This window comes from Littorina saxatilis, linkage group LG15, assembly GCF_037325665.1.
Source record: "Littorina saxatilis isolate snail1 linkage group LG15, US_GU_Lsax_2.0, whole genome shotgun sequence".
NCBI lineage: Eukaryota > Metazoa > Mollusca > Gastropoda > Littorinimorpha > Littorinidae > Littorina > Littorina saxatilis.
Genome location: NC_090259.1, coordinates 36,485,550 through 36,505,840, shown reverse-complemented (window position 1 = coordinate 36,505,840; position 20,291 = coordinate 36,485,550). Strand labels below are relative to the sequence as shown.

The following is a 20,291-nucleotide window of genomic DNA, read 5'->3' as shown; positions in this document are numbered from 1 at the left end:
TCTACCAATTTTTGTCTACTTTTCATCAAAAATAAGTGCTGAAAATAATGTTATAACATTGGGTGTAAAGCCGAGACTGTGTGTGCGCGCACACTCGCGAGCGCTCTAGTTCCAATTTACTGCTTTGTCCAAAGTGATGACACAAAAAGGAGAAATAACGATTGATGACGTTTGTTTTCAATGGTAGTGAAATTTGACGTAAACAATTTGACGTTTTAGCATTCCTTTATCAACAATTTTATTATTATGCGATGGCATCTGCACAAGTCAAGAGAGCGAATTTTCCGAATCATGTGTGCCCCCAACCTCGAGCCCCCGGACTCTACCTTTGTGAAGGTAAGACACTCGGAATGCTCGAATTTTTGTGCAGATGCTGACCCTGTCTCTGTATGTATTATACATGTAGCCTATGTCCGTGTCTCCTTTACCCCTTTCTTAGTGTAAATGTTTTATTTTATCGCAAAACTTTTCTCAAGAGAGTGAGAAAGAGAGAGAGAGAGAGAGAGAGAGAGAGAGAGAGAGAGAGAGAGAGAGAGAGAGAGAGAGAGAGAGAGAGAGAGAGAGAGGATGAAAGAGAGCGTATGTGTGCGTACGTTTATGACATGCGTAATTGTGTGTGTGTGTGTGTGTGTGTGTGTGTGTGTGTGTGTGTGTGTGTGTGTGTGCCGTGTATGTGTGTGTACGGTGTGTGTGTGGGTGGGTGTGGGTGTGTACTTGTGTGTAGGCGTGTGTGTGTGAACGCGTGCGTGCGTGTGTGTATATGTGTGTTTGTATGTGTGTGTGTGTGCGTGCAATTGTGCGCGTACGCCTGCGCGCGCGTATGTTTGTGCGTGTGCTAACTTAACATGATACATGTTTTCCCGGTCGACTGAGTATTTGAACTGAACCTTTTCGATTGCCGTCAAAATGTTGAAGGCATGGCAAAAGTTGTTTTTTTCAGTGACGTGACTTTCAGAATGGGTTGGTCATGATGGGATGTTGTTACAGTGTCCCCACGAGCCTTGACATAGGCCAACACTTGAAATCTGCCAATGGTAAGTTTACATATTACACAAATGAATAAAATGTACAAACAGACTGAGAGAACGAGAGAGAGAGAGAGAGAGAGAGAGAGAGAGAGAGAGAGAGAGAGAGAGTGGTATGTGTGCGCGTGTGCGTGCGTGTGTGTGTGTGTGTGTGTGTCAATATCGGTTGTCGCCTTCTGGCTGTCGCCTTTTGGTTAAATTCATTTTAAAAATAGAAGATTCAACGCGATCGAAACAACACGAAAGAATTATTTTAGTAGCACGAACGCTCTACTCTAGCTGCGTAAAACTGATGAGAATAGAGTATTTTGCTTTCTTGGACACATCCATCATGCATTTCTTTATAATATAACACTCTTGGGCACCAATGAAGAAGGCAGGTTCATCTTTGATCAGCAGTAGTCATATACACACACTTTCTGGAAAAATAGTATAACTCCTTGGCAGGTCGAACATCTGAGGATCAAGCTGGACTTGCAGTCCCACGCGGTTGCAGCAGTGACGTCAAAGATGATGCAAAACAAGTCGCCGTCAACAACACATCTGACGACAGTGGTGATGATGTTGTCAACGACACCGCGCCTGCAAACGAAGGTAGCGATGACGATGACGCATCGTCCAGAAGTAGCGATGAAGAGACCGCACCAGGTGGCAGCGAAAGCAAGAGCTCTAGCGAAGAGTCCAAAAGTAGTATCGAAGGTAATGCAATCCTCACAACGGGCAAATATTTTGATTATCAATTTTACTTTTTTTTCATTAAATTTCTTTTTCATTTTCATTGCTTTATATATAGTTGCTAGAAAGCCAACAGCAAAAAGGGTCATTATGTGTGCGGGTTTAAGTGTAATAAAGCATTGCCAGTTACATGCATACCTCGACAGCCACACGTGGTAGGGACATGAATACACCGTCTCTGAGTCATCGAACCCGCGGCCCACGTGGTAGGGACATGAATACACCGTCTCTGAGTCATCGAACCCGCGGCCCACGTGGTAGGGACATGAATACACCGTCTCTGAGTCATCGAACCCGCGGCCCACGTGGTAGGGACATGAATACACCGTCTCTGAGTCATCGAACCCGCGGCCCACGTGGTAGGGACATGAATACACCGTCTCTGAGTCATCGAACCCGCGGCCCACGTGGTAGGGACATGAATACACCGTCTCTGAGTCATCGAACCCGCGGCCCACGCACAGCCTGGCGGGGACCTTCCTAGTCATTTGTTACTGCTGATTTGAAGATGTCACCGACATCAAGGTTATTAGTGACAGAATGTTGGACTTTTTAACGTGACGCCATTGTTTGCATTATGAGATCTTATCGAACTTTGTTTCGCTTTTGGCGTCAGAGGCTAGCCTTTGAAAGAGAGGATGAAGAAGAGATGTATTGGTTTGTGTGATCGGTGTCGTTCGTCATTATCAAAACAAAAAAACACCAATGAATTAATGCTCTTTTGTTCGTTCTTTCTCTCTTCATTGTTGTGGATGCTGGTTCGACAGGGGTGAAGACAGTGCACGTGACAGGGAGGAGCACAGGATGGGTCCCCCCACTGTCGCCACCTACCCGGAAGAAGACAGATCTGATCCTTGACCACACCATCTTTGCCGAGCTGGACAAACACGTCAGAAATGTGGGTATAGCTTGTTGGGGACCCTCCTGCTTGTAATTTGATTCTATCTTTGGTCCCTTTAATTTATTTCTGAAACGTTGGATTTATTGCCATCTCTCTCTCTCTCTCTCTCTCTCTCTCTCTCTCTCTCTCTCTCTCTCTCTCTCTCTCTCTCTCTCTCTCTCTCTCTCTCTATCTCTCTCTCTCTCTCTCTCTCTCTCTCTCTCTCTCTCTCTCTCTCTCTCTCTCTCTCTCTCTCTCTCTCTCTCTCTCTCTCTCTCTCTCTCTCTCTCTCTCTCTCTCTCTCTCTCTCTCTCTCTCTCTCTCTCTCTCTCTCTCTCTGCTTACTTTTGCTTTCTGAGCATTTTCGTAAAAGGTATCGATTTCGAACCGTTCGATAATTCATTATAATTTGTTATTTACCACTATTTACCACCCTTGTTTCCTTATTTGTTGTCTTGTTTTAATTATAGTCTGTTTTTCTGTGTGTGTGTGTGTGTGTGTGTGTGTGTGTGTGCGTGTGTGTGTGTGTTTTATAGACCCCAAAGTCCGCAGCTAGCTCTGTGGAGAAGCTAGCATTGTACCTCACTTCTAAATGTCGCACTGATTTGGAAAAGATCCGGGTCATTTTTTGCTGGCTTGCATATAACATCGCGTGAGTCTGGTTTCATCTGGGTCATCTAAAGGCATGAGTCTAGCCCTGAGAGTACAAAGTATAATAGAAATAAGTAACTCGCAAAATTGTCGTGAAGTAACTCAACACTACAGCATTAATAGAAATTAATGATTTAAATCATGCATTTAAGCTCGAAAGTCGTCAATATTTATCTTTTACATTTTACTAATCTATTCAGTTGGGATTCTTGCGCAAAATTTGGAGAACCCATTTTCAAGGTTTATACATTATCATATGATCTTATGTGTTGCATGTCGCGAGCGCGTGCGTGTTTGCGCGGATGTGTGGTCGTGTGTTTTCAGATATGACACAGGCAGCTACTTCTCAGGCAAGCCAGGGCCGACAGGGGGCACTGCCTCTACACTGCAGTCTGGCCTGGCCATGTGTCAGGGCTACTCGGAATTCTTGGAGGATCTCTGCAAGTTAGAGAACCACTCTCATTCATTTGAATAAGCTTAAAGCGGAAGAGTAACTATTTTTACCAGTGTTTGGAAGAAGAGGGGTACGCCCTAGTTGTAGCCGCCGGCTCTTGTTTCGCTCTTGTGGTTGTTTGAAAGTCTAGTTGATTGTCGACTGGGGACTGGGGACTGTATCTCTGGTACTCTGGGGTCACTTGAGCTCAAATACGGCGAGTAGCTTGGAATTGTGGGGCCAAGGGTTTGTGCAAAACATTACGTTCCTAACGGTAGGCAAACGGAAGATATTAGCTTTACACGTTTTTCACATTTTGGGCACCCGGCCAGGAAAACAAATTCCCTGTAAAGCGGGTGCTAAAGATTTGGCATGAGGACGCGCGTTTCAACCTAACACTTGACGTCGAAGACATGTGCTAAGTGAGACCAAAACCTTTATACACGAAGCATGGAAGCTTTTACAAAGCATGGGCGTGTACACTAGTCAGATAACATGTTTTTGTATTCGTTTCAGCTGTTGTCAAAGACGTTTTCAACTTAAATTGTGTGTGGTACTGTCATTGCGTATGTCTGGGTTTGAAACATCGTCCCGCGGCGCTCTCGATGTGTGGAGGGGTTGATAATATTATACTCTAAGAGAGGCTTCATTTCGACGAGCGGACAATAGCTCAATCGTTTAGGGCGCTTATGTGACTTATGTGGCAAGGCACGACGCTCCTTATGGACCGAATATTTTTTGTTTATTATTTTCATCCGAGCATGCAGCTTTCACTTTTTTTCTTCTGCATTCCTTTCTGGCTCTCTCTTTCCTTTTATGTTAATTTTATATTTTTTTTATTTTAATTTAAATTTTATAATTGTTTTATAAAAAAAAAATAGAAAATATTTTTTTTATTTCTTCTGCACTCTCTTTCATTTTATTTTAATTTTTGTAATTTTTTTTTTCAATTATTTATTTTTTACTTTTTTTATCAGTGTCAAACGTTAGACACGGTCAACTGGTTTTGCTCTGAGTGAGTGCAGGTGACCTCAATTAGCTGACGGTGACACCTCCCTGCCCACAGAGGGGCTGGGGAGGGGGGGGGAGACAGGGGGTGGGTGTGGGATGGTAGTCAGCTGGAAGTGAAAGAATCTCTGGAGGTAATGAAGAGGTGTACTCTTCCAAAGTTCAGTTGACAGGTCTTCGGGTAAGGGAAGCGGTGTTGTGTACAGGCGTCTCAGTGGTTAGTCGAGACTATCTAAAATGAGGTCTCGGCGACGACTGTTGTTGTTAATCTGTTACTTTGATGCCGACAGCTCTGTCTGTCTGTCTGTCTGTCATTCTGTCTCTCTCTCTACCCCCCCCCCCCCCCCCCCCCCCCCCCCTCTCTCTCTTTCTCATATTACGCCAAAGATATGCTGTGCATTGTATATTCTGAACATGTTTTTGTTGTACTATTGCTACATGTTCGATTGCTACCAGCTTGTACTTATAATTACTTGCATAGTATGCATTTGATTTTATGAATAACCACATATGTATGCTCTTCATGCCTCATCTTCATCATCATCATCATCATCATCATCATCATCATCGTCATCTTTATCATCACGTGCTGAAGTTTTCTGACCTCCTTTTGTTGGTAAACTTTTTAACTTTTTGATTTCTAATTTTTCAATGTTATCATTGTGTGTCTGTGCGTCCCAAGGACAGATTGTAAGAAAAGGCGTAGCCTTAAATCTTAATCCTTGTTAAATAAAGTTCAATTCAATTCAATTCTCTCTCTCTCTCTCTCTCTCTCTCTCTCTCTCTCTCTCTCTCTCTCTCTCTCTCTCTCTCTCCCCCTCTCTCTTTCTCTCTCCCTCTCTCTTTCTCTCTTTCTCTCGCTCTCCCTCAGTATGGTTTGAAACTGTTAAGCGTGATCGCGGATTAGGTCACAGGTCAACTGTTTGTGCAGAGACGGTATCCATGTCCTACGGTATCGTGTCATCACAGGCGGCTACTTTGCCCGTTTGTTTGTTTGTTTGTTTGTTTGCTTAACGCCCAGCAGACCACGAAGGGCCATATCAGGGCGGTGCTGCTTTGACATATAACGTGCGCCACACACAAGACAGCAGTCGCAGCACAGGCTTCATGTCTCACCCAGTCACATTATTCTGACACCGGACCAACCAGTCCTAGCACTAACCCCATAATGCCAGACGCCAGGCGGAGCAGCCACTAGATTGCCAATTTTAAAGTCTTAGGTATGACCCGGCCGGGGTTCGAACCCACGACCTCCCGATCACGGGGCTGACGCCTTACCACTAACTTTGCCCGTTAAGGTCAATGCTTGTTTATATTTGTCTTGTCACGAGACTTGATGGTGTCCCCTGGTGTATGTGTTGTGTGTGTGTGTGTGTGTGTGTGTGCGTGTGTGTGTGTGTGTGTGTGTGTGTGTGTGTGTGTGTGTGTGTGTCCCAACAGTGCTACTGAAGACGGTCCGGTTCCCACTCTACCCGGCGCCCGTGTAAATACTGAGCTGTGAAGCTCGGCCTTGATGTCCCCAATAGGTCAAATCTCACATGCAAGGACGTTAAACAGAACAAGGCAGCTCGGCTCGTTTTACGGGGGCGCCGAGAGGTAGACTTTTCTTCACAGCTAGGCGTGAGATTTATTTAGTGCCAGCTACCATCACTCCGACAATTTGTATTTCGTATCACATATTACGTCAGTCCTCATTATACTCTTTACGTTTCTGAAATTAATGGATTCTGTGGTGTTTGTTAAATGCCGTCAAGGCAGTTAGACCTAATCTTAACTCTCATGCTTTTATCTCACAATGGTTTAGGCTCCAAGCCAGGTAGGCCTACCGTGCACCCCCCTCAGGATCCAGCTTCAGTAGGCTAGAGATATTCATTGGGGTCTACTGAACACGTTTGATCAAGTTCGCCACGAAAAAACTCATTCCCACTACTACTTATGCCCCTTTGTTTAAGGGTACCCCCTCGAACGCTAAATGTATCTGTGAAATCACAACAATGCACAGCTGCAATGAATGAACAGAGAACCACTTTTTTTAAAATTAAAACAGTTAAGTTGATCATTAATCTTGTAAACAATACCTATTACAGTGTTCAGTGTTTGATAGGTTGGCTGTAGTGATGCTTGATAGGCGCGAACCGTCATTTTCACAGTACGCAAAGCTTGTCAACTTTGATGAGTCTTCTTCTTCTTCTTCGTTCGTGGGCTGAAACTCCCACGTACACTCGTGTTTTTTACACAAGTGGAATTTTACGTGTATGACCGTTTACTTTGATGAGTAAAAGGCTTCAACAAATTTGGGTTTTCTGTTTCATGTTTTAGAAACTACAATGCCTTTTAATAATTTCAAGCCACATTTGGAATTCCTGAGAGGATTTGTTGCGACACCAGATGAGATATTTCTCCCCTACCCCCTAAACGTGAAATTTTGGGAAAATGTCAACAACAAAATTTCTTCAAATATTCATGTTAACTTCTCACTGTTTTCCAATCAAATAACAAAAGTAATCACATTGACGACCAAAATAGTTCATTTGTCCATCTTTTAACAGAACTACAACATTACTATTGTCTTTTCAAGACTGAAATGTAAAAAATAAAACAAAATGTTCAGATATAGACATCTATTCTAACTGTCTCTTACAGATAGTGCTCTTGCTTCATAGTTTCCATATACAAAGTAGATTAACATAAGAAAGACAATCTAAGAACTAATGGTTTTTCAATCAAGTGCAGAATGTTTGCTCATAAATGCAAATGTCTCATGAATCAATTTATAGAAATAACATGAAAAAGTCATTTCAAAGAGCTCTGTAAACTTTTTCTTTCAAACACACACACACACACACACACACACACAAACACACACACACACACATAAACACACACACACACACATAAACATATACGCGCGCATGCACGTACACACACACACACACACACACACACACACACACACACACACACGATCAATCTCAGACTGTTTTAAGAGCAAGAAAGTCAAGCTCACAGGACAAGTTAGTCCGATTCACAGCCAGATTCAGATTCAAGTGAATCGTCCAGTCCATTAAGGAACAGTGGTGCCTCCGTCTCTGCTTCATCGTGGACCTCACTGAGCAGGCTATCAATATCTGTCTGTGGGAGAACCAACTCTTCATTTTCTTCAGTCCACAGAGGCTCAAGGATTCCATTCTAACTGTCCCTTACATATAATGCTCTTGTTTCATAGTTTCCATATCAAAGATAAATTAACATAAGATTTAGAAAGACAATCTAAGAAATGTAAAAGACAATCTCGTCATGTAAGTGCAGAATGTTTGCTCATAAATGAAAATGTCTTATGAATCAATTTCAGCTTTATAGAAATAACATGAAAAAGTCATTGCACAGAATTTCAAAGAAAAGTTGTGCCTCTTCCTCCTTCTCTCCTTCCTTGTGAACCTCATTGAGTAGGCTATCAATAATTGTCTGTGAGAGAACCAACTCTTCATTTTCTTCAGTCCAAAGAGGCTCACGGATTCCATTGTTCAGCATCCTTCTATGACCATCAGCGGGGTTGGGAATCTCTGGGAGTGGCAGATGAGCGCGCTTCCATGTGGCTGTCTGGTAGTTGGCCCTTCTTGCATGTTGTTTGAGGCTTTTGTGGCAGGGCAGAAATGTGAGCAATGTGATTTCTCCTAGCCGGCCAGCATAATGCAAGAGAATGAAGAACACGTCGCTCTCTGGGCTCTTTATTTGATGGTCTTTTGATCAACAAATGAGGGTATGACAGTGCCGCCTCAACTTTAACAAAAAGCCGAATATTGTTTTGAGTGGAAACCAGTGCTGGCCCCCCTGATGAGTCAAGCTGCTTCTGCGCAAATGTGGCAAGGTCAATGTTCAGATCCGCTCGAATGACTCCACCTGAGTCACGTTTCTCCACCAGCATCTGGCGTACTGCATCGACACTGTGACACCGTAGATTGAGCATTTAAACTTCTGCAGCACATCCAGCAGCTCTTTGTTCATCTCCCATGATTCACCCATTCTTCTGAACGTTTTCACAAACTTGGGTTTCTGCTGCAGGATTTTGATCGGATACCTTTCCCTTTCCTTTCCATCGAAGGCGCTGACTGAGTCACAGCGAGTAAAGGCGAAGAGAGAAAGCAAGACAGAACAGTGAGGTCGCGTGAGTTCTTCTGCAAGGGTAGCGATGTTGAGCAAACGTTTCCTATTTGCTTTGCCCGTGTCAAAGAGCAATGTGATGTCTCCTAGCTGGCCATCATAATGCAAGAGAATGAAGAACACGTCGCTGTCTGGGCTCTTTATTTGATGGTCTTGTAGCCTTTGTGAAGGCTCAGGTACCAACAAGGTTTCGACAGATCTGCTTGCAAGTCTGTGAGTTCTTGCAAAGACAACAGATTTCGTCTGGAGCACAGATGAGGGGTTCTGGTGACAAATGATTTTTTTCTGGAGACAGCATGAAGAGACCGGGTGACTGGGCAGCCTTCTTGTCAAATGACGGAAAAAAAAGTCGCAATTCATAAGATTTCTGTTGGAGGTTTGGAGCAGGGACGCCATGGCAGACAAACTCAAAATCAGGAATGTTGTTCTGGTCAGCGAGGTCAAGGCATACACGCTCACGTCATCTGGTGACATCAAGACAGACAGGGAACTACTGAATGATCTCACATCCAGCCAAGTAGAAACGGACTCAAGCATCATCTTGTACTGCCAGTGTGGCCTTCAAAAAGGCTACAAGACAATCAAAGTAAAGAGTCCATACAGCGACGTGTTCTTCATTCTCTTGCATTATGCTGGCCAACTAGAAGAAATCACATTGCTCTTTGACACGGGCAAAACAAATAGGTAACGTTTGCTCATTATTGCTGCCCTTGCAGAAGAACTCACGCGACCTCACTGTTCCGTCTTGCTTTCTCTCCTCGCCTTTACTGGCTGTGACTCAGTCAGCGCCTTCTATGCCACAAAAGCCTCAAACAACATGCAAGAAGGGCCAACTACCAGACAGCCACATGGAAGCGCGCTCACCTGCCACTCCCAGAGATTCCCAAACCCACTGATAGTCATAGAAGGATGCTGAACAATGGAATCCTTAAGCCTCTTTGAACTGAAGAAAATGAAGAGTTGGTTCTCTCACAGACAATTGTTGATAGCCTGCTCACCGAGGTTCACGAGGAAGGATAGAAGGAGAAGGAGGCAACACTGTTCCTTAATGGACTGAACGATTCACTTGAATCTGTATCTGACTGTGAATCGGACGAACTTGTCCTGTGAACTTAACTTTCTTGCTCCAAAAACAGTCTTAAGATTGTGTGTGTGCATGTGTGTGTGTGTGTGTGTGTGTGTGTGTGTGTGAAAGAAAAGTTGACAGAGTTCTTTGCAATGACTTTTTCATGTTATTACTATAAAGCTGAAATTGATTCATGAGACATTTGCATTTATGACTAAAATTCTGCACTTAATTGAAAAAACATTTGTTCTTAGATTGTCTTTCTTATGTTAATCTACCTTGTATATGGAAACTATAAAGCAAGAGCACTATATGTAAGAGACAGTTAGAATAGATGTCTTTATCTGAACATTTTGTTTTATTTTTTACATTTCAGTCTTGAAAAGACAATAAAAATGTTGTAGTTCTGTTAAAAGATGGATAAATGAACTGTTTTGGTCGTCAATGTGATTACTTTTGTTATTTGATTGGAAAACAGTCAGAAGTTATCATGAATATTTGAAGAAAAATGTTTTTTTACATTTTCCTAAAATTTCACGTTTAGGGGGTAGGGGAGAAATATCTCATCTGGTGTCGCAACAAATCCTCTCAGGAATTCCAAATGTGGCGTGAAATTATCCAAAGGCATTGTAATTTCTAAAAAATGAAACAGAGAACCCAAATTTGTTGAAGCCTTTTACTCATCAAAGTTGACAAGCTTTGCGCACTGTTAAAAGGACGGTTTGAGCCAATAAAGCATCACCACAGCCAACCTATCAAACACTGAACACTGTAAAAGGTATTGTTTACAAAATTAATGATCAACTTAACTGTTTTGATTTTTAAAAAAAAAGTGGTTCTCTGTTCATTCATTGCAGCTGTGCATTGTTGTGATTTCACAGATACATTTAGCGTTCGAGGGGGTACCCTTAAACAAAGGGGCATAAGTAGTAGTGAGAATGAGTTTTTTCGTGGCGAACTTGATAAAACGTGTTCAGTAGACCCCAATGAATATATCTAGCCTACTGAAGCTGGATCCTGAGGGGGGTGCACGGTAGGCCGAGCTGGCTTGGTGCCTAGTTTTAAGACACGTATTATTTAATTCTTCAAATACCACGGTTTCAGAGTGGTCGACGTTCCATGCAAACACGTGTCCGGTATCGCCAAGGGTTTTAGCCATGGCCCAGAACAGGTGTACACCCTTGACAGTGAGACCAACCACACCTGGAACCTCGTGCTGGTGGAGGGAGAGTGGCGTCCCGTGGACAGCACGTGGGGCGCCGGCCATGTTGAAAAGGGCGGAACTTTCACACGGGAGTTTGACGAACACTGGTTTCTCACAGACCCGGAGGAATTTGCGCCCAAACATTTTCCTCTCATGGATAAGTAATTAAACAATCATGTTAAAAATGGAATAGCCGAACCTCAGACGAGATGTCGCCATCTTCCGTAAAGCCTCAAATTCATATGGCGGAGTCGACACCATTAAAGGCTGACATAGTCCTATTTAATTAGTTTAATTACTTCCAGGGCTTTTCCCATCGTTGCGGGGATGTATAAATTAAGCTTCCTGCAAAGTTTTAGGTTTGAAGTCCTTACCAATTACGAAAAATAATTAATTCTCTCTTGCATTGTTTAGCAACAGTTCTCCAGGACTTGGGCTATTTTTAGACCGTTGACGTCACTTCGTGACGTTTCGTAAACCAAAGATGGCGTTTGAGACTGTTCTGTTTACATTCGACACTATCAACACCACTTTGCAATACTGAAATAATTTTTTCTGTGTTCGAAAGCTACAGCCAATCATTATTATATCCCCTTAGGTACAGTTGTATAACATTATTGGCACATGTAAACAATATGAATTATTTAATGAACGCTACGAATATGGCAGCCTTCAATGTAGGCTTACGCACTGTGCATTTATGAGAGAGAGAGAGAGAGAGAGAGAGAGAGAGAGAGAGAGAGAGAGAGAGAGAGTGACATAGAGTGAGACAGAGACAGACAGAGACAGAGAGAGAGAGAGAAAGAGAGAGAGAGAGAAAGAGAGAGAGAGAGAGAGAGAGAGAGAGACCTTAGTGCTATGAACATAAAGAAGTAGCAAGATGAGGGTATGTGTAATCTGTCTGCTGGCACCTGCGAATGCTAGAAACAAGGAATGAACTTTCAACTTTAGTGACGCCTTTTTTTGTTTGTTATCTAACGTAACTAAAGTCGTTTCTTAAACGGTATGAAGTATACACTGTCAGCCTTAATTGTAAACCCTGATGTAGACCTTCATGATACATTTGGGATCATCTTAATACTTCAAAGTTACCACCTGAACTGACCATCTTGTTGTTATCAGTTTCCTTTTTACATTTAGTCAAGTTTTGACTAAATGTATTAACGTAGAGGGGGGAATCGAGACGAGGGTCATATGGTGTCTGTGTGTGTGTGTAGAGCGATTCAGACTAAACTACTGGACCGATCTTTATGAAATTTGACATGAGAGTTCCTGGGTATGAAATCCCCGAACATTTTTTTCATTTTTTTGATAAATGTCTTTGATGACGTCATATCCGGCTTTTCGTGAAAGTTGAGGCGGCACTGTCACGCCCTTATTTTTCAACCAAATTGGTTGAAATTTTGGTCAAGTAATCTTCGACGAAGCCCGGACTTCAGTATTGCATTTCAGCTTGGTGGCTTAAAACTTAATTAATGACTTTGGTCATTAAAAATCTGAAAATTGTAAAAAAAAAAAATGTTTTATAAAACGATCCAAATTTACGTTCATCTTATTCTCCATCATTTGCTGATTCCAAAAACATATAAATATGTTATATTTGGATTAAAAACAAGCTCTGAAAATTAAAAATATAAAAATTATTATCAAAATTAAATTGTCCAAATCAATTTAAAAACACTTTCATCTTCTTCCTTGTCGGTTCCTGATTCCAAAAACATATAGATATGCTATATTTGGATTAAAAACACGCTCAGAAAGTTAAAACGAAGAGAGGTACAGAAAAGCGTGCTATCCTTCTCAGCGCAACTACTACCCCGCTCTTCTTGTCAATTTCACTGCCTTTGCCGTGAGCGGTGGACTGACGATGCTACGAGTATACGGTCTTGCTGCGTTGCATTGCGTTCAGTTTCATTCTGTGAGTTCGACAGCTACTTGACTAAATGTTGTATTTTCGCCTTACGCGACTTGTTTTTTTTTAACCCAGGAGCGCAGATGCATATTTGTTATTCCTTTATTTTTGTTTGTTTATTTGTTGCTTAACGTCCAGCCGACTACGCAGAGCCATATCAGGACGAGGAAGGGGGGGATGAAGGGGGCCACTTGTCAAGCAATTCCTGTTTACAAATGCACTAACCCATTACTTGTGTCCCAGCAGGCTTTAGTAAAACTAAATTAATACCTACTGGAAGATTACCAGTTTCCAGTATGTTAAAATAGGCTTAACCTATCTACTGCTGGACTTACATCAGAACACTAACAGATTAAACTATACATGAATCGCGAGACAAGCGGCAAGAGAAGAGATTTTTGGAAAAAATACAGGTGAATGAGCAAGAAGGCAGAAAAAAGAAAAGAATTCATGAAGAAAAAGAGAGCATGACAGGAAAGAGGAACCAAAAATCTACCTAACAGCAAACTAGAAAGCTCCTGCGGTTCCAAAAACAGGAGGGGCCTTTAATTTCATAACCGCAGTGCCCCACTGCGGGATTATTCCTTTATGAAACATACGATGTTTCCACACTAAAATTAACTCTTTTATTTTACGACACATTGACATTTTTCTAAACGGAGAATTCATTTTTGTTCTTACATTATGATATTGTTTGTGTATCGAACAATCGGACGGTTGTTTTTTGCATATTTTGTTCAGAAACCTGGAGGAAAGTGCAAAATACCAGCTACTAAAACGACCCTTTACCATCGAAGAGTTCTCTGCTTCTGTTCCTCTGGCGAGTCATGCGTACAATCTTGGTCTGAAGCTCATTACACACAAACAAACCATCATTGACGTCGACTGTGACGTCACCATCAAGGTCAAGGCCACACGAAAGCCTCTGGAGTCGGTCAGCGTGACCTTGACACAACGAAGGTCAAATCAGAAGGTTGAGGGCAGGTAAGGAACTCAGACTTACCCTTATTTCTAATCAAGTATTGCATGAAATTCTGACAGCGCTTTGTGTGGGTAATGTAGACTGGAAACATGTTCCTGCTTACTGACTAAAACTCGAATCCTGTTTTGCTCTTCACTGACTCTAAGCGACACTGGACAAAACAGGCCATTCAAAATGGCCGTTTCGTCTACAAATAATAGTATCGTTCGTTTCTCACTCTAATTAAAACATATTGTTTCTCGGTGTAACATCATGTTGTATACTGTTGTCACCACTGAGAATCCATGCTGACATACACGTCTGTTCAACCTTTATTACTGCCAGAATTGAGGGTCATCGTCAAGCTTTCTTTTCCAGGGTTTTGACGTCATTGGGTGATGACGGCACATGCTCGATTTACGTCAGACCGCCCCACGTGGCCACGTACGTGGTAGGGGTCATGGGTCAAGGTCACGGAGAGGAGGATAAAGACACACTGAATCAGCTGCTTTCTTACGGTTACGTCATCAGGTAATCTTGCTATTGCAACGGACATTTTACTTTAAATAAAGCCGAAACCGGTTGAATGGTTTCCATCTTGGTCATGCTTGTTAGTGTGCTTGCTGACCGTCTATAGGGCTTACTTTTGTGACTGCTTCAATCATCATATTTGACACAAGTCTATACCTAATCGAAAACGACGCGACGCTTCGATAGCGTTGACATTGCTTTGTGTGTGCGTAATTGTTGCCTGAAAATGTGTGCTATTCGTGACACTGAAACAAAGCATGATATTTCATTGTTAGTCAGTCTGGTGTATTTTGGTTTCATTTCACTTCAACTCGGTGTGTGTATTATTGCTGTTCAAAATACACCTGGTCCGGCTTGGTCTGACTGATGTTGCAGATGCAAGAAAACCCATCCCATTAAAGAGCCATTCCCTGACAAGTCTGACCTCTGGGGACTCCAAACCCCCATTGCCTGGGAATGCGGGCTGAAAAGGGTCAAGGACATGCCATTCCAGTACAACGCTAAGAACGGTCAGGTCAAGGTCACACTGCCCCTGAGTCGCTCCACCGATCTGAGCACGACGCTGGAACACGCCCGAGACATGGACGAGGCCTTAGAAGAGTTCACCATCGTTGAATGCACACAGGACGGGGCCAGGGTCACAGCGCGGCTGCCCAAACCTGGATATTACATCCTGAACGTGTTTGCCAGTCACCCTGAAGAGGACGACTTGCAGCAAGTGGCTGATTTCTTGCTGTACGCTGACAAAGAGTGTCCTGACGTGGAACCGTATCCAGTCGGATCTACGGTGCTTGGACTTAAAAACCCTGCAGCCACCGAATGCGGGCTTAAACCCGTCAGAGACATGACCTTCACCTTCCTGGCCAAAGACGGGCAGGCCAAGGTCCCCCTGTCCTTAAGACGGTTCACCGAACTTAGCACAGCGCTCAGGCACGCGCGTGACATGGATGACAATCTCGAGCAGTTCACTTTCGTTGAGTATACAGAAGACGGGGCCACGATCAGCGTGCGCTTGCCGGAACCTGGATATTACGGACTGCAGGTCTTTGCCAGCCATCCAAAGCAAAGCAAGCTGCAAAGCGTGGCCAAATTTCTCCTGTTCGCCGACAAGGGGCGAGGTCAGTGCCAGCCCTTCCCTCGGGTCTTCCCGTCGGAGTATCGCCAGAAAGCCAGGCTGCTGCAGCCTCTGGTCAGAGCAGTGCCGTCAGGGGAAGCCACTCTGTACCGCGTGTATGCGCCGGCCCTGGGCAAGGTGAAGGTGGGGGACACCAAGATGGAGATGAAGAACGACGGCGTCTGGGAAGCGGAAGTGACGCCACAGAAAGACGCGAAAGACGTCACCATCTATGCTGCTGAGGACAAGGACGCGACGTCTGTAAAAGGGCTGTACAAGTTCACTGTGACATGAATGTTCTTTGCGTGTTCATACATAGCATGGAAAGAGTCGGCAGCCAGCATGTGAGTAGATTTCAAGCCCAAACAAACGATTGTCGGCACACTCAAGGTGTACGATTTCGGGATTTGTGCGATTTCATTGCATGTACGTGAGGGAGAGAGACAGAAAGACTAACAGAAACACACACACACACACACACACACACATAACACACACACACACACACACACACTGACACACACACAGACTAGCAGAGACAGACAAAGAGAGGGAAAGAGACAGAAAGACGTCGACAGACAGACTGACACACACATACGCACGCGCGCGCCCACACACACATACGCACTCCCTACTACAAAGAACAGAACACAAGATGAGAGAAAGACAGAAAGCGAGAAAGAGAGAGATCAAATCGAATTCATATTACGACGGATGTGGCATAGGCATTACGCAAGAGAGAGAGAGAGAGAGAGAGAGAGAGAGAGAGAGAGAGAGAGAGAGAGAGAGAGAGAGAGAGAGAGAGAGAGAGAGCGCATTTTAAGTGCAAGAATAACCCCATACAACCATAATCGCAATGTGTATTATGTGTCCCGTCGAACGACCTTGGTTGCGGGAAATCCCGGACTGTAAAATCAACGAACGACAGCAATTCAATTCGTCGCGTTCGCTGGTGTCATGCACCGTGGCATAGGAGAGGACCGTCAGTGAAGCGTGTGAAGCTATTCAGTCAATCTTACACACTGCTGTGAAGGTCCCCACTACCACACTATCCTTCCCCGGAGCCGGGTCCGTGTGACTAGAGCTCTAGGGGAAAAAAAACAGCGTGGACGTAGATCATAACTATGACAGTGAGTCAAAGTGATTTAAAGGTGCTCAATGTTAATCATGTTAGACCGACCTCCCCCCTCCCAACCACCCCCACTCGGCCACCTACTCCCGCTCTCTAAACCACCCACTCATTCGTACATCTATCCACTCCCCTATTACTTTTTGGGCTCGATTCTGGCCGTTGGTCAACGAGGTTCCAAGAGAAAAATAATATATGATGTGTGACATATGAATATTATCAATATTGAACCTTTTGTTCCTTTATGATTAGACGTCCTATTAAAGTATCCCTTGTTTCTGTATTTTTCCTGTCGTTTTATTCGTTTCTTTTTTTCTTCTCTTTTTCTTTTTTTTTTAAAGCCCCCAAAATATAACAATCGGGTTTATGTTTTTGTTTTCATCATGTGAAGTTTTTTAGTATAATATTCTTAAAACATTGTGCGTAGATTGAACCACCCCCCACCCCCACCCCCCCAAAAAAGGGGTTTTCACTTTCGTAGCGGCTTTAAATTGTAAAGGCAAGGTCATTGTGACCTGTGTGTACTCTAATCATTACGAGAGCACCAGCTTTAAAATGTAGGTGGGCAGATTTCGATAATCCTGAATGTGGGAGTGTGTTTGTTTTGGAGAACGGCGCGTGCGCGCGTGTGTGTGTGTGTGAATATGTGTGTCAGTATGTGTGTGTCAGTATGTGTGTGTGTATCTAGGTATGCGTGTGTGTCTTTGTGTGTGGCCTATGTGTGTTCATGTGTGTGTGCATGGCGTGCGTATGTGTGTCAGTGTCTGTCTGTTATCTTGCCAGCGTGTGTTTGAGAGTATGTGCTTGCGTATGGGTGCATTTTGGGCTTGCTTATTTTGCGTTCGCGGGATATGTTTGTGCAGGTCGAGTTAGGATTGATGTGTACACACGCCAGGCCACGAGCTCCCAAAAGAGAAGGCCAGAGTAGGCAGGAAAAGGGACGGATGAAAAAATAACAACCTGAGTCACAGCCACCCGTGTCCTTTCTATTTCTAAACACAACAAAGCACCAGACATACATGCCTACACACTAGATACACATCGCTGATAGGGCTCGCCATACCCAATACCTTAACTCAACCTAGTTATCAAAAATACATGTATATGCCTCATTTTGTTTAAATATGACATACAAGACCTACATCATTCTTACACACTTCACACACACGCTGATATGGTTCGACATACCTTAGACCTTAATTCAACCCAGTTATCAAAAATACATTTATATGCCTCAGTTCAGATAATATTGATCCAGTGTGTCAGCATTCACGCATGCACTTCAAAAAAGAAGAGAGAAAAAAACTACTTCAACTTCCCGGTCTAGTCAACATCGACACACGGGCCAGGTAGACGTGTGTTGACTGCATTCAGTCATTAAGCCTGTGCCACTGGACGCGTCAGGACTGACTGACAGTCACGTCTGCATTAGTTTGTGGACCTCCATTCTACTCACTTTCTCAGAAAGGTTACAGAGACAGCGTAGCAGAAAGTTGATGGGTTCACTTTTCAAAGAGCAGGTAAGAGTGTGTCTGTTTGTCTCTGGTTGACTGTCTGATCGGTGTGCTTGTCTGCGACTGGCACTTATAGAGGCAGGGTATAACGAGTTGTGGGACTCTATTCAAAGTTTAAGGTAAGATTTGGTCTATTCGTCTGTTTTTCGGCCTAGCTGTCTGGCTGTCTGTCTGTTTGGCTCTCAAGCTGTCTGGCTGTCCGCGACTGACTGTTGTCGAGACTGTGTAGTAACGAGTTGGGACTCACTATTCAAAGTACGAGTGATGTTTCGGACGGTTTGTTTGTCTGGATGTATGTTTCTCTGTCTGTCTGTATGTATGTTTCTCTGTCTGTCTGTCTGTTTCTCTGTCTGTCATATCTGTCTGTATGTTTCTATGTCTGTCTGTTTCTATGTCTGTCTCTCTGTATGTTTCTATGTCTGTCTCTCTGTATGTCTGTATGTTTCTATGTCTGTCTGTTTCTCTGTCTGTCTGTTTGTCTGTCTGTTTCTATGTCTGTCTCTCTGTATGTCTGTCTGTATGTTTCTATGTCTGTATGTTTCTCTGTCTGTCTGTTTCTATGTCTGTCTCTCTGTATGTCTGTCTGTATGTTTCTCTGTCTGTCTGTCTGTTTGTCTGTCTGTCTGTTTCTCTGTCTCTCTGTCTGTCAGTATGTTTCTCTGTCTATTTCTCTGTCTGTTTGTTTCTCTGTATGTTTGTCTATCTGTCAGTTTCTCAGTCTGTCTGTCTGTTTCTCTTTCTGCCTGCCTGTCTGTCTGTCTGTCTGCTTGTCTGTTTATTTGTCCGACTGTCTGTCACTGTCAGCCATTCTGTTGTGTTGCTTGTCTGACTTTCTGTATGTCTGTCTGTGTTTGTCAGTTTGGTCAGGCCGTTGTTTCTTTGCCTGTGTGATGCTCGGGCCCTTGCCTGAACAGTCTGACGGCTACGGTATTTGTTTAACATATTTCCTGTCACTTTTCACTGACTTGAACATTTTCAGTGTGTCAAATAAGGATCATAGTTTGTGTTCGAAATTCTTTTGTCTGAGGTCGCTTTCATCTTGTCACGATACTTCCTGTTAGCCGCATTACGTGTAGAATATAAATAAGTCCGTCTGCTAAAACTGTAACAGTTCTCCTGCTGGAAATGAGCTGGCTACCCCTCTTTTGTTTACTTTTGTATGTTTGCTACGTATTAAACTGTCTGATTAAAACCTATTTAGAATGGGTTTTTACCGTGATTTGACTGGTGGTATAATTTCAGAGTGAAGCCGGTTTCAAGTTGTTCAAATAGGTCCCTGTTCAGTAGCTTTGTATATTACAGGGGCGGACGAGGGGGGGGTTTCTGGGGTTTCCGGAAACCCCCCCCCCAGCCAAAAAATAAAAATATTTTTGTGTGTTTTTTTGGGTTGAGTTTCAATTTTGTGGGTATTAATCAGTGACAAAATCTGCTGCCTGGAACTGGTAATGATCATCCTCAGAATGCACCAGCTTGCACCATTTTGCATCCTTTTTTTCAAAATTTTCCGGGGGGGCATGCCCCCGGACCCCCCTAGCAAGCTAGGCGCTTCGCGCCGTCGGCTCGGCGCTTCGCGCCTTCACACCCATATCTTCACAATATACTTTTGGAAACCCCCCCCATAAAATGAACTGATCCGCCCCTGTATTACGAGAGGCTTAAAGTTCTTCAATTAAGTTCCTGTTTGTAGTTTTTCATAGAAGATTATGAGAGGCTTGAAGTTATGTTCCTGTTTGTAGTTTTTCATAGAAGATTATGAGAGGCTTGAAGTTAAGTTCCTGTTTGTAGTTTTTCTCAGTAGATTATGAGAGGCTTGAAGTTAGGTTCCTGTTTGTAGTTTTTCTCAGTAGATTATGAGAGGCTTGAAGTTATGTTCCTGTTTGTAGTTTTTCTCAGTAGATTATGAGAGGCTTAAAGTTAGGTTCCTGTTTGTAGTTTTTCTCAGTAGATTATGAGAGGCTTGAAGTTAG

At 43.3% G+C, this 20,291-nt stretch overlaps 2 protein-coding genes across 3 annotated transcripts in view; both read left to right on the top strand.

The window, feature by feature from the left end:
• Nucleotides 1-217: 217 nt before the first annotated feature.
• LOC138949216 (uncharacterized) lies at nt 218-17,929 on the top strand. 2 transcript variants are annotated; one of them, XR_011450197.1, is made up of 11 exons: nt 218-336; nt 941-1,034; nt 1,473-1,724; nt 2,528-2,658; nt 3,177-3,292; nt 3,616-3,735; nt 11,064-11,324; nt 13,817-14,059; nt 14,415-14,567; nt 14,943-16,025; nt 17,674-17,929. XR_011450197.1 is itself a non-coding variant. In XM_070320987.1 (10 exons), the coding sequence occupies exons 2-10, from the start codon at nt 968-970 to the stop codon at nt 15,973-15,975; spliced, it is 2,376 nt and encodes a 791-aa protein (XP_070177088.1). In that variant the 5' UTR covers nt 218-336; nt 941-967; the 3' UTR covers nt 15,976-16,070. The 2 variants fall into 2 exon arrangements, 1 of the variants encoding a protein (XP_070177088.1); XM_070320987.1 differs by lacking the exon at nt 17,674-17,929 and having other exon boundaries at nt 14,943-16,070.
• Nucleotides 17,930-18,176: 247 nt separating this feature from the next.
• Nucleotides 18,177-20,291, top strand: part of LOC138948002 (uncharacterized) — a 36,654-nt gene continuing 34,539 nt past the window's right edge. The window contains exon 1 of the mRNA XM_070319530.1: nt 18,177-18,330. The gene's annotated coding sequence lies outside the window, so the exon portion shown is untranslated. The remainder of the gene's footprint in view (nt 18,331-20,291) is intronic.

What these genes read in the sequence shown, in the direction of transcription:
- LOC138949216 (XM_070320987.1), top strand. Translation starts at nt 968, where the DNA reads ATGATGGGATGTTGTTACAGTGTCCCCACGAGCCTTGACATAGGCCAA. An exon ending in GTCCAAAAGTAGTATCGAAG is followed by an intron (nt 1,725 to 2,527) that starts GTAATGCAATCC and finishes CTGGTTCGACAG; the next exon opens with GGGTGAAGACAGTGCACGTG. An exon ending in TTCTTGGAGGATCTCTGCAA is followed by an intron (nt 3,736 to 11,063) that starts GTTAGAGAACCA and finishes CCACGGTTTCAG; the next exon opens with AGTGGTCGACGTTCCATGCA.